Here is a 13,604-nt window from a genome sequence, read left to right on the forward strand (position 1 = left end):
ATTCTCACATTTGGTGCCTGTTAAGCAAGAGCGTGGTAAATTGTAATAGTTACATCTGATTTTAACACAAATAATTCTTATATATATGAAAAAAAATAAAAATATTGTGTAATTTGAATATGAATTTCTATTATAATAGTTTATACAGTTACAATATATCGTTTTGCCTGATTGAGAAGTACAACAGGTACCTTGATACGACAATATATGAGTTTCTGGGGTTTTTCACCTTTTTGTTATTATTACAAGAAGAGATATTATCGAAAAATTACTTATTACTAAAACTAAGAATAAATTAAAAAAATTAAGTGTAGCAATGTAGTCATTATTTTAAGTAATAAATGTATAATTTCGTTATAATAAATAATATAACATATAGTTATTGTATTTTTGGAAATTATGAAAAGACGAATTACCAAATATATAGAAAAGTTAATAAAAGCAATTTTCCTTGTCTTTTCCTTTTACTACCCTTTTCAAATTTCTTTACAGTCCAATCACTATCTGTGCAGTCGTTGTCTAACTCTAACCTGAGGAGGGGGTCTAACATACAGCGGTGGTGCACCATAATAAATATACACATGCAACAAAGTAATATGATCGGACGGACGCGAAATAAACGCCATATGCCCCCTACTTCCATCTCGTGGACTCTCCCTCCAATCTTGACTTGCCAGCTGGTCTAGACAAGGGAACACTGCACCATCCTCGTCTACATCTTCATCCACAAAGATCTGAGAGAGAGAGAGAGAGAGAGAGAGAGAGAGAGAGAGAGACAGATTCAAAAAGAAAATTCCAACAAAACCCATGGCTCGTGCTGAAACCACACTCCGAGGCGAGAGAAACCAGTTACAAAGAGAGAGAAAGACATGTCCATAACATAGCAAAGAACAAAATCCTTACCATCCCAACCATTTATCTTTACCTGAAGAAAACATTCTAGAGAGAGAAGGAAAGACATGGGTGTTTCATCGTTTCTTTTGTTGCTCTCTCTGTTCTTCACCACATTGTGTACACCACCTGTTTGTGGAAATGCAGAGCTGAGAGCTCTAATGGACATCAAGGCCAGTCTAGACCCACACAATACACATTTGGGCTCCTGGACTGTATTGGGAAACCCATGCGACTTCGAGGGCATTGCGTGCAATGAAAATGGTCAAGTCGCTAATATTTCCTTACAGGGGAAAGGTCTCTCCGGCAAGCTCTCGCCGGCGTTTTCTGAGCTCAAACACTTGACTGGTCTCTTCTTGCATTACAACTCTTTGTCAGGAGATTTTCCTTCGGAGATTTCTAACTTAACTGAGCTCAGTGATTTGTATCTCAATGTCAATAATCTCTCTGGCAGCATTCCTGTTGAACTTGGAAACATGGAGAGTTTACAAGGTAAGTTGTATTTTTCCATAAAAAAGATGAGGCTTTGACCCAAATCTGAATCTTGAAAACCGCATACTAACAGATCTTGACAAACATACGTTTTATTATCGGTTTTCTCTTTGCATGCTGTTCAGTTTTTTGTAGAGTATGTATGTTTTACTTTCCGAGCATTCTCCATGAATCCGAAATCGAAAGTATCAACTTATTTAGTTTCCTAAAAGCTTTTTACCCTTTCGTAAATGTGAAACTAGGGTTCTTTTCCACATGCCATTGTTTCTAAATGTTCTCTCATTCAAACTTTTTGATATGCAGTATTACAGCTCTGCTGCAACCAATTTAGCGGAAGCATACCAACTCAACTCGGATCGCTAAAAAAACTCACTGTTCTTTCTCTGCAATCTAACCACCTTAGCGGCGCATTACCTGCAAGTCTAGGCGATTTAGCTCTATTAACAAGGCTCGATTTAAGTTTCAATCGTCTCTTTGGTTCGATACCTACAAGATTAGCCGATGCTCCAATGCTTCAAGTTTTAGATGTGAGAAACAACACCCTTTCCGGCAATGTTCCAATAGGTACTTTTCTCTCTGGTCAAAATTAACTGTCTACGGTTTCAAGAAACTGATTATTCAAGCCCTAATTAACAAATTTTCTTGGTTTTGTTTTCAAAGCTTTGAAGAGATTATCCGGAGGATTTCAATATTCAAACAACCTGGGACTATGTGGAGTCGAGTTCACAACCTTGAAAGCTTGCAGTGCTTTGGATCTGTCAAACCCAAACGGCGTCCCAACAAAAAACATCCCAGAAACCGCTAATTTGAAATTAAACTGTAGCGACACACGTTGCTCAAATTCCTCAAAGACCCCACAAGCTTCCATTATTGTTGGAGTAATCGTAGCAATCGTGGGATTATCAGTCATAGGTTTCTTAGCAGCTTCATATTATCTTAACAAAGAACAAAAACATGGCAACGGGTTAGACCCATCCGATATATGCATCGATCAATTGAAGTCGAAGGAGATATGTCGAAAAAACGGGTCCCCACTAATCAACCTCGAGTATTCAAACGGGTGGGACCCATTAGCCGAGGGTCGCCGATTCGGTGGGGTCTCCCAAGAAGTGATCCGAAGTTTTCGGTTCAATTTAGAGGAGATAGAGTCAGCCACACAGTATTTCGCTCCTGGAAATTTGTTAGGAAAAAGTGTGTTTTCAGCCATTCATAAAGGAATGTTGAGAGATGGAACTGTTGTCGCTATAAAGAGTATCATAAAAAGTAGCTGTAAATCTGAAGAAGTCGAGTTTTTGAAAGGGCTGAATGTTTTGACTTCATTGAGACATGAGAATTTAGTGAGGTTGAGAGGTTTTTGTTGTTCAAAAGGACGTGGGGAGTGTTTTCTTATTTATGATTTTGTGCCTAATGGAAACTTGTTAAGGTATCTTGACATGAAGGATGATTCTCATGTTCTTGAATGGTCTACTCGTGCTTCCATCATCAACGGTATTGCCAAAGGTAAATATCTTAGTTTCCCTTTTCACCTTTTCTTTTGGATTTTGTATATAATAAATTTACTTTTACTTTTACAGGTATAGAGTATTTACACGGGAGTAAACTAAACAAACCAGCACTTGTTCACCAAAACATATCAGTAAAAAACGTGTTGCTAGACCAACGATTCAAGCCATTATTGTCTGATTCAGGTGTTCATCAGCTTCTGACAAAAGACACGGTTTTCTCATCACTCAAAGCAAGTGCTGCAATGGGATACTTAGCTCCTGAATACGCCACCACAGGGAGATTCACTCAAAAGAGTGATATTTATGCATTTGGGGTTCTTGTTTTCCAGATTATCTCTGGTAAACGTAAGTTTGCTAGTGCAGCTAGGTTTGCTGCTGAATCGTGCACTTTCATTGACTTTATTGACCCGAATCTCCATGGAAGATTCTGTGAGCATGAAGCTGCTAAGTTTGCTAAAATCGCGTTGATGTGTACACATGAATTGCCTGAGCAGAGGCCGAGTGTTGAGGAAGTTGTACAAGAACTTGGTAATCCGTTATGCTAACTTGTTGCTTCTTGTTTCGTTAGATGCAATTTAGAAAGTAGTCAGACTAACTTTTTATTTTTAAGGGAAGTCTTAGAGGTTTTCATTTGTTGTAGTTTTTGGAGTTCTTTAGTTGTGAATGCTGTAGTAAAATTTAAGCTGAAATGGGATTTGGATTCCTGTAGTTGCTTGTATCGATGACATTTGTTCTATGAAATGGTAGAAATTCATCACAAAAATACACCTTTAAAATGAATGATAAAAGATTTCCAAAAAGGAAAAAGCAAAAATAATTGTATTCAGCAGATGATGCCATTGTGATAATAAATGACGCCAAAACAAAGAAGGCTTTTTTGTTCAATTGTTGGGCCGCTTGTGGGACGGAGGAGGAAAGTTGGTATGAATTCCAAAACAATCATGAATCTCACACATGAATTTAACGTTTTAAGGATGAATGATTTCATATAATCAATGACTTTTAACAAGAAATGTCCAAGTTTTATCTATACAACGAGTTCTCAAATTACAAATGGTTTCCAATGTTATATCCTAAGGACTCGTCTATTGATACTTTGTAGTGGTGAATTCTTTTACAAATATAATCTTCAAAGGCTTCAAGGTCTTTGGTGAAAAAGATCAAAATGTCACCACACTCGCACATTAGTCCAATAATTTTAAGTCTCAAGAGTTATGACACCTTAGAATGCTTTATCCTAAAGGCCTAACAAAATGATAAAGTCTTGGACTAAGAGCATTGGGCTATCTTTGTAGTGTTTAGCGAGAAATTAAATATCTTCATACTTTTTGTTCCTACATATTATCCTATCCAATAAAATGGTGATATGTGTAACATTTAATGAAATTTAATGATATTTTAGGATTGTAATATGACACATATTATTACTTAAATGGATAGGAGGATTGGTAGGAACAAACGGTAGGAGGATATTTAATTTCTCTTTTAGTAAATAGCAATAAAAGTTAACATTTTTCAAAAATATAACCAAAGAAATCGCAGTTGATTAAGCTTACATACGATTTCATTTGACACATGGCCCAAAAATAAGGTGTATGTATAAAAAGTTTTTTTTAAGTTTTTTTTTCTTGAAATAGCAGATGGTCAAGGTTAGGTTAGTTTGTAGTTTAATTTTATATCATTATTCACTAAAACCATCATTATAAATCAATTTTACATAACATACTAACGCAATCACATATTTGAAAAATAATTAGACATAGATAACTTTCGATAATTATTTATTAAAATCATAACCAATACAAACACCCAAAGCTAACTTATATTTTCTTTAAATAAACAAGACAAAACTTCAAAAATGGTCCCTGTGGTTTTCGAAAATCTAAAGTTTAGTCCCTAATTTATAAAAACCTTACAGATGGTCCTTGTGGTTTCAAAACTTTTAACAAATGGTCTTTTCGCAAACTCCATTAGCTTTTGGCCGTTAAGTGAAGGACATTTATGTCATTTCACTACCATAGGGACCATTTATGATGTTTTGCCTTATTTTAAAATAAAATAAAATAAATATAATTATTTAATTAAAGGTCCTCTCTCTCTCTCTCTCTCTCTCTCTCTCTCTCTCTCGGGAAAACCCAAGCAAAAAACGGAGGCTGCTACCCTATGTTCCAGCCATGTTTCTTTCTTCTTTCTCGATGACAAGCAAGCCAAACAACCACCGATACTTGCTGTTGTTGCCTCCTTTCTTCTTCTTCTTCAATTTTAATCGAGAAAACCTCCATCAGAGATGGAATTTTCCGGCAGTCAAGAGGGCAACAACCCCCTCCCATTTTCCTTGTGCTTATCGTCGACTTCATAACAACCCAAACTCCCTACCTGTTGTTGTTCTATCTTCGATTTGCCTTGCCCCTTCCTTTCGGATTTGTTGGATGATCAGAATAGGGCCCAACGCCCACATCCCCTTTTTTCACCTCTTTGGACTTGGAGGACTCTTCTTCACCACCAGTCATCCACATCGTTGACATAAAAACCCACATCTTTGTTGTTTCTTCCTCGAGACCACCTCTCCTCGTATGTCACTACAACATCTCCATCAAGAAAAGTCCTTGAACGATAAAGACCACCATCAACCCACTGTGAATCAGAGTGACCACCATCATCGATGACATTAATCAAGGTATTGAAATCAAAAATCATTTTATGAAATCAATATGTTATAGAGATTGATGACTGTTTTAGAAATCCCGCATTTGATTTAGATTTCTATTTCATAAACAAGTGGTCAATTCCTCCTGTTTGATTTTGAATTTTGACTTTGGTTTTGATTTTGGAATCGATGATTGCTTTGGATTTGGGTTTAGTGGATGATGAAGACGAGGCAATGGTGGATGTTGAAGACGAGGGTGTCCCTTTTGGCTGTCGGAGACGATCTTGATGAAGATGGGAATGGGAATAAAGAGAAGGAAAAACGAATCTCATATATGTGACAGTAATACTGATGATTCTTTCTTTAATTGATAATTAAAGTTTTTGTTCTTAACTAATATGTTAAGAGGAGAAAGAGATTAAGGGAAGAAAAGAGTGTACACTGTTGGGGTTCCTTTTTTCTACATTTTAATGGTGGTTTGGCTTTTTTGCATTTCAATGTGAGGACGAGAACAAAATAAAGATGAGAGAGAGAGAGACCCTTTAATATTATATATATATTAAATAAGGCAAAACTTCATAAATGGTCCCTGTGGTAGTGAAATGACAGAAATGCCCTTCACTTAACGGCCAAAAGCTAACAGAGTTAGCGAAAATGACCATTTGTTAAAAGTTTTGAAACCACAGGGACTATCTATGAGTTTTTATAAATTAGGGACTAAACTTCAGATTTTCGAAAACCATAGGGACCATTTTTGAAGTTTTAATGAAAAATAATAAAATAAAATGCCTCTAAAACATAATTAATAGCCGACTAAGCAAGACCAAGCTTATCATTTTCTTTCTCCTTTTGATTTTCTTTCTCATTTTGATATCCGATAGGAATTTTACAGCTGAATCCTATAAAAATATATTTTTGTTATAATGAAGTTTGTAAACCCTAATATTTTTTTTATAATGAAGTTTGTAAACCCTAAAGTGGTTATTATGGCCAACGACTTATCTAAAACTTAGCTGATTATGTCAAATGGTGATCAATACGTTAATGCACTATGCATCTGATAAGGTTGCCTTCAGTAGGCAACAAACTCCAAAAAAAAAAAGAAAAACAAAGGAGAAGAATGAGAAAAAAAAGATATGAAAGTTCTTTTCTAAAATTGGTTGCATTTACCCTAGCCAAACATTTGATTAAATACCTTAGCGGATTACATCATATACGTCCATTCGTCAAATTTATATACTTGAAGGAATATAAGAAAATATAATTGGAAATAACAATAAAACCGAAAACTAATCTAAACCATTCGAGGAGTTATTCGCTGAGATAAAGCCTAAATTATATAAGCTAGTCCTTCAGTTTGGTGGGTAATTGAAGATCACGTTTGGGCCTAAGCGCTTGGCCAAGCCGGGACTAAGTTGATGTGTTCAATTGTAGTCTGTCGTCAGTCGTCATAAATCAGATGTCGGGAAACAATACATAGACAGAGAGAATGATTTAAATTCATGTCTCGTGTCTATATGATATCTTGAGAATGGAGGAACATATAACCCCTTATCTAAAGGACACGCGTTTCTGATAAGATCAGAGTTGACAACGGCTTTTGAAAGCTACGATTGCTGATCAGGTTCTGAAGTTATGCAAAATAGTTATTAGACTTATCCAAGTGGTAGACTGCTGGATTAGTGTCTAAGTCTATAACTATTTTGGTATGTACTTGACCCGATTATGAGCATGGTCCTTTTGGGTTTCCTTCACCATAGCAATATGTAGGATGAATTAAGGAGAGAAAGGTTTAATTATGATTTATTAATATATTATGAGAATAATATATTAAAGGAGAAATCATATTGTTTAATATTAGTCAAGAATTAATAAAGAATTAATTTTGTGGCTAAAAGAGATTAATTAAACTTAGGGGATTGGAATTGTAATTATAAGATAATTGCAATTGGCTTATGGATCACCTTGGAATAATAGGTTGGACGAATTCTATGGGGAAGCCCATTAGAAATCGTCCAAGGCATGTTCCAGAAGGTGTCCATGGGTTGCTTAGGGCTTAAGCAGTTAAATTAGGTTTTCCTTGTTAGATAACCCTAATTGCATACCTATTTAAAGAACCCTTGAGACCCAAAAACGTGGCTAAGTGTTCCTTTAGGGTTTCCAGCCGTTTTTGGTGCCTCCCCTCTCTTCTCTATTCATCCAAGTTGCTTAGTGGTGTTTGTGACTCCATTAGAGGTGCAACACTTGAGGCACTAAGCTTTCTGAAGCCAAGGATTGATTGTTATTGCTATATAACAATCAAAGGTAAGATGTAAACCCTAATTTCAGTTATAGTTTATTAGATCTAGGGTTTATGGCTTTGGATATCAATTGCATGTTCATTAGACAAACTAGATCCAAAGCTATTAGGGTTTGCATGTACACCATAGGATTGATGTATTGCTCAAAACCCATCATTATCACTCACACACCGACGACCAGAGTGAGCGGACGATAATGACCCTTGAGGATATGTTGCGGGCCTGTGTCATTGATTTTGGAGGGAGCTAGGACTCTTACTACCTCTTGCATAGTTCTCCTACAACAACAGTTTTCAGTCCAGCATTGGTGCTCCGCCTTTTGAGCTCTTGTATAAGCGGAGATGTCATACCATAGTTTGCTGGGGCGAGGTTGGTCACATGGTTATGGGGAAGACAAAGGTGGTCCTTCAGGCGATGGAGATGATTCAACAGATCAGTCAGAGGTTGCCGACTTCTCAGAGTCGGCAGAAGATCTATACTGATCGACGTCGAACTGAGTTGGAGTTTCAGGTTGGTGATATGGTGTTATTGAAAGTCTCACCTTGGAAAGGTGTGATTCGATTCGGGAAGAGGGAGAAATTGGGTCCCTTATTTATTTGGCCATTTCAGATTATTGCTAGGGTTGGCAAGGTTGCTTATAGATCAGATCTTCCTAAGGAGCTCAATCAGATTCACATCACTTTCCATGTTTCACAATTGCGAAAGTGCCTGTTGGATGAGAATGTAGCGGTTTCCGTGGATGATATTTAGGTTGATGAGCACCTGAACTATGTTGAGAGGCCAGTAGCTATTTTGGAGAGGTAAGTAAAGGTTTTGCATAGCAAGGTAGTACCTTTGGTAAAGGTACGATGACAGCATCAGAGGGGCTCCGAGTGGACCTAGGAGCCGGAGGCTGAGATGCGGGAGCATTATCTGGACTTGTTCGTGATAGCAGACTTCGAGGACGAAGTCTAGTTCAAGCGGGGGAGAGTTGTAACACCTCGGTTTTCATGTATTTTCAAATTCATTCCTTGGTTTTAAATTATGTCATTTTTGGTCCTTGGATTGGAAGGAAGTGGCCATGGAAGCCCTAGTGGCAATTTTATAATTTGGATGTAGGAGGAGTATGCTAAGCGTACTAGGACGTGCCCTAGTACGTTGGGTGTACACATATGTACGCTGGGCATACTCATGTCTGAGGGAAACCCTAATTTTTAGGGTTTGTGGGGTATTTAAGCATCTTTATGGATTATTTACCCCCATCTTTTCAGCATCCAAGCCTTTGAGTCAGTTTTGGCAAACCCTAACCCCATAAGAGTGTATTTTGAGCTAAAAGTGTGTCTTTTGTGTGCTTAAGGAAGAAGGAGTTGTATCAAGGAGCTTAGAAGTTGAAGCAAGCTTGTGGATCTTCGATCATCACTTTCTTGGAAAACTCTAGAAAGTAAAAAGTCTTCACCTAGATGCTTTGCTTGCTTGGATCTCGTTTTTGGTAGCTTTATGTTGTTATTCATGTCTCAAAGTCCCATTTCTATGCATGTTTCGTTTTGGATGTTTTGGGTTGTCCTTTAAGACCCTAGGAAGGGTCCTAAGCCATAAAAATGAGGTCCCTTTAGCTAGTTTGGCTCCATGCTTCTTGTAGAAGGCATTAATGGATCAAGATTTTGCATTAAGGACTTTTTGGACGAGAAAAGTCATAAAGTTGGGGACTTTATGACCCTAGTATGCCTCTGGACCTTGGATATAAAGTATGAGCTCAAGTGCTAAAGTCATTAAGCACTTAATGAAGAAGTTGGGTCTGCGAGGGTACGCCCCGCGTATCTGGTCAGCCACCCCGATGGTGGCTCTTTGCGAAGCTTTGTGTATATTGAGCGTACCTCCGGAGTACGCCCCGCGTACTCGCATGGGTCAACCCATGTTGAGTTAACTCGGTTAGGTTGACTCAGTGGGTTTATGGACTTTGACCAGTTGACTTTAAGTTTGACCAAGTTTGACTTTTGAGGGTATTTTGGGTATTGTTGGGATTTTGATGGAATTGGTCACTTGGTGGTTGTAGGCATTTAAGTTGAGAGCTGAGATTCGGACTCGTGCCTTATCAGTTCTGTTCAGCTTGTGAGGTGAGTTTTCCTCACTGTTCTTGCGGGTCGAAGACACCAATGCCGATCCATTGGATTGATATCCTGTTATGCATACTATTTGTGATGTTGTGATCTGTTAGATCGGTATCCTGGTAGATAGGATGTTGTTATGCTTAGTGATCTGTAGATCTGTTTGACTGGCTATAGACTGTTATTATTTGTTATATGTACACATGTTTGGTCGGTGGCTGAGGCTTCACTGCTTTGTGTGTAAGCCAACAGGCCGGGGCATTCCAACCCGATGGTTGAGGGCCTAGGGTATTCAAATCCGATGGTTGATTGGACCCATAGTATGTTGACATTACAACCCGATGGTTGAGGGGACTGGGGTATTCCAACCCGATGGTTGATTGGACCCATAGTATGCTGTTATTGTATATGTGTTATTTGTTGTGTTGGTACTTTGGGAGAAACTCACTAAGTTTTGGGCTTATAGTTTTGGGTTATGTTTCAGGTATCTTAGATGATCGTGGGAAGACAAAAGGCTTGATCGTGCACCTCCTCATGTAGTGTCTTGTGATTTTGGGAAAACTCCGATATCAAAAATGTTTTTAAAACTACAATGTAAACAATTATGATTTTTGGTTGGTTTGAAATAGTTTAAATTTTTATGAATTTTAATGGATGTTACATCACTAAATCAACATCTACTTCTCATACAACTTTTGTAATTAGTTCCAATAATCCATGGAACTTTAGAAATACAATATTTGTGTATGTGAAATAATTAAGAATAAAGACCCTTGTTTTTTTTTCAATAGTTAAGTGGACACTGATCAACTTCAAATTCGTTGTATGCCAACCTGAAAACTAACCATAATTGGTTTTAATTCATTATATATCAACTTGACTTTTCAATCCGATTAAGAGAAATTGACATTATAACAAAAAACAGTAATAGTTGTTGGATTTGGTCCCGAAAAGAAGAAGGATGCGATGAGGGGTGGGTTGAGAGAGGGGGGGGGGGGGGGGGGGTTAGCATATTATCACATTCTTTCGTGAGCCGTTCTAAGACGAGATCCATTGAGTATCACATCACAAACTATCAATCTTCCCTCGCCCTCCATGACTATTGACGATCTCTCTAAGGCCATCGATGATCTCTATAGGGTTGACGATGATTAGAAGAGGAGAGAGAGGCAAACACGATGCTTGAAATAGAAGAGAGGCATGATGAAGAAGAGAATGCGCTGATGACGTGGATAACAAGATGATTATCTAGGTTAAATAATTTTGTTTAAATTTAAAAAAATTAAAAATAAATAATTAACTATATAGTTTCCAAGTGGACAAGCTTACTTCAAAATCAACTTCCCTGTGTGTATTCTTGAAGATGTATATGTGATGCTATGACATGGAATTAGTTTGTGGTCAATCCCCTATTTAACAGGTGGAATTCGACTATTGCGCAAGAAAAAAGAAAAAAAAACTTTAATATATCTCTGACAAACACCAAATTAATTTGATTGAGCTATATTAATGCCAATTTCTTTTATTTAATATTTTAATCCAAACATGCATTATGAATGCTAAATGGTACAAATGAATACAAATGAAATAGTTGGTTTTCATCTTACCATCCTATCTCATTCGAAAACGAATTTGAGGTACAACAGAACATTAAAAAACTGTATCTTAGTTCTAGAAAACATAATCTTCCAAGTCACCCAGAAAGACAAACACCCCATTAGTTGTTATATACATTTAAGAATCAACTCCCCCTAACAAATTTGACCTTTGAAAATTCAAGAATCAGAATCACGAGACGCCAAAAGTGTAAGCTTTGACAACTACGATCTGACTCGAAAAACATGCTCTTCGCCTGTGCAATTATCTACTTTAACAACCCAATGGCCTTTCTTGCTTCCACCATAGCTGCCATTGCGGGTATGCTTACCACCACCACCACCACTATTCCCAGATTTTCCGGCGATTCTCATCAACAACAACCCTTCTCCGATGGGCACCAAGTGACTATTTGATCTGCTCCACTGCCATGAATCCTTCCAAAATGCGTTATATCCCAACACAATTGTACCCTTTTCCCTCCCATTCCCTTGTATTGCTCCTAAAATCCGTTCATGATTCTTAAGATTGCAGTCGATAACCACAAGATCAGCGTCCCTGTAGTTATTTAGCAACAGTGTTTCCGCATCCCCAACAATAAACCCAACTCGTCTCGCATCTGGCCCAAGGGATTCTTTGGAGGACTGCAAATCCTCTTTTCCTGAACAGATGCTAATCACATGCCCACCGGTTTGGTCAGCCGCCGCCAAAAGGCCTAAAGTGGTGGACCTGGAGGTGGCACCACCTACAACCACCATGAGTTGAGCATTGTTTCCGGCTGCAATTGCTGAAATGAAATCTGCTACATCCGCTTCATTCACCATCTTACCCTGTATAATCAAGTTCATAAAACGTAAGTAAACATGCGCGCAGAAGACATACATCTTGAAGAAAACTTTAACGATATTCAAATTACCATTTTCATGGATTTGAGGTAGGCTTCTGTGTTATTCTCAGCTAACCAATAACCCATCATCTTAATTCCTTGTAGGAGTAGAAGGCTTTTGCAACTGAAAATATTATAGAAGGTTAATGATTTTGAAAATGGGTATTGAGTATTTATATTGGCCAAACAAGGATTAAATGAGATGAACTGGCTAAGCTCCACGTGGGTTGCCATTGCACTTATGGGAAGATCGATTAGGCACGGTTGTTTGGCTCTTTATGCCTCCTAACGGTTCAATTGTTTCTTAATTATTAATTCGGATATTTACTAGTATTTATTTTTGCTATCATCTTAATTTGATTTCTATGAGTTCATTCATAGTTTCATACATCTATTAATCACTAGGATGTTGTTTTCTTTTTATATATATATGTCATATATTTTTCTCTTTCATTTTCCCAATTACGTTGATATTCATTCAAATATATATATTTTTAAAACATAATTTATCCAAATGGGTTGAACCATATATTGTTTGTCATAATGTACAAAAACGACTTCAGAAACAAGGATTTCCTAAACTTGACCCTTTGTTTTTCCAAATATTCTATTATTTATTTAGACATGAACTTTTACCCCCGACTTAATAAAAATATAGAAAATGTGACTTTCAAATTTTATACATACTTTGATTTATTTTTCACTTTCATTTTTTAAAACACGTCCGGGCATTTTTTTAATTACTCAGAAATCATTTATTGAGACAGCATTTATAAGAAATATTAATGTTTAAGCAAAGTTGAAGTTTTGAGTTTAGAAGAATGTAATGTAGGGGGCCTCAAGGACACTTGCTTAAAGATTAGAACTACATGCACGGACTGCTTGGCAGCCAATAGTCCAATACTATAGTTTCCATTCCATGGTGTTTCTTGACCAATGGTATTCCTAGATGCCTAATCTGTTACCTGTAATGTTCATTAGCAGTCGACAATTGAAAGCTTCCATGAATTACTGAATTTATTTAATAATTATTTAACAATTTTCTAGAATTTCTTTGGGGCAAAACCCATGTTAGAGCTGACACTAATCCAGCAACAACATGTCTTTAATTTATATATAAAGTAAAAACTCCCAAGTTGGCTTTTTTAAAAAAAAAAAGTGTAAACCATGGGCTAAATCTTAAACCGGCCACTTGTACTAATT

At 37.1% G+C, this 13,604-nt stretch overlaps 2 protein-coding genes across 2 annotated transcripts; one reads left to right on the forward strand and one right to left on the reverse strand.

Annotated features, from left to right (window-relative positions):
* Positions 1 to 630: 630 nt before the first annotated feature.
* On the forward strand, positions 631 to 3,651 carry LOC111903262 (LRR receptor-like serine/threonine-protein kinase GSO2). Its single transcript, XM_023899044.3, has 4 exons — positions 631 to 1,383; positions 1,687 to 1,947; positions 2,044 to 2,883; positions 2,958 to 3,651. Exons 1-4 carry the CDS (start codon positions 960 to 962, stop codon positions 3,431 to 3,433), a joined length of 2,001 nt encoding a protein of 666 aa, XP_023754812.1. The 5' UTR covers positions 631 to 959; the 3' UTR covers positions 3,434 to 3,651.
* A 7,755-nt stretch (positions 3,652 to 11,406) lies between these two features.
* LOC111903283 (uncharacterized) lies at positions 11,407 to 12,589 on the reverse strand. Its single transcript, XM_023899061.3, has 2 exons — positions 12,432 to 12,589; positions 11,407 to 12,345 (listed from the first exon to the last, which is right to left on the reverse strand). Exons 1-2 carry the CDS (start codon positions 12,489 to 12,491, stop codon positions 11,740 to 11,742), a joined length of 666 nt encoding a protein of 221 aa, XP_023754829.2. The 5' UTR covers positions 12,492 to 12,589; the 3' UTR covers positions 11,407 to 11,739.
* Positions 12,590 to 13,604: the final 1,015 nt, after the last annotated feature.

The sequence above is a fragment of the Lactuca sativa genome, chromosome 2 (genome assembly GCF_002870075.4).
Source record: "Lactuca sativa cultivar Salinas chromosome 2, Lsat_Salinas_v11, whole genome shotgun sequence".
In the NCBI taxonomy this organism is placed as follows: domain Eukaryota; kingdom Viridiplantae; phylum Streptophyta; class Magnoliopsida; order Asterales; family Asteraceae; genus Lactuca; species Lactuca sativa.

Coding starts and splice junctions, on each gene's coding strand:
- LOC111903262 (XM_023899044.3), top strand. CDS start 960: ATGGGTGTTTCATCGTTTCTTTTGTTGCTCTCTCTGTTCTTCACCACA. Junction 1,384..1,686: donor AAACATGGAGAGTTTACAAG/GTAAGTTGTATT, acceptor TTTGATATGCAG/TATTACAGCTCTGCTGCAAC. Junction 1,948..2,043: donor TTCCGGCAATGTTCCAATAG/GTACTTTTCTCT, acceptor TTGTTTTCAAAG/CTTTGAAGAGATTATCCGGA.
- LOC111903283 (XM_023899061.3), bottom strand. CDS start 12,491: ATGATGGGTTATTGGTTAGCTGAGAATAACACAGAAGCCTACCTCAAA. Junction 12,346..12,431: donor ACCTCAAATCCATGAAAATG/GTAATTTGAATA, acceptor TTGATTATACAG/GGTAAGATGGTGAATGAAGC.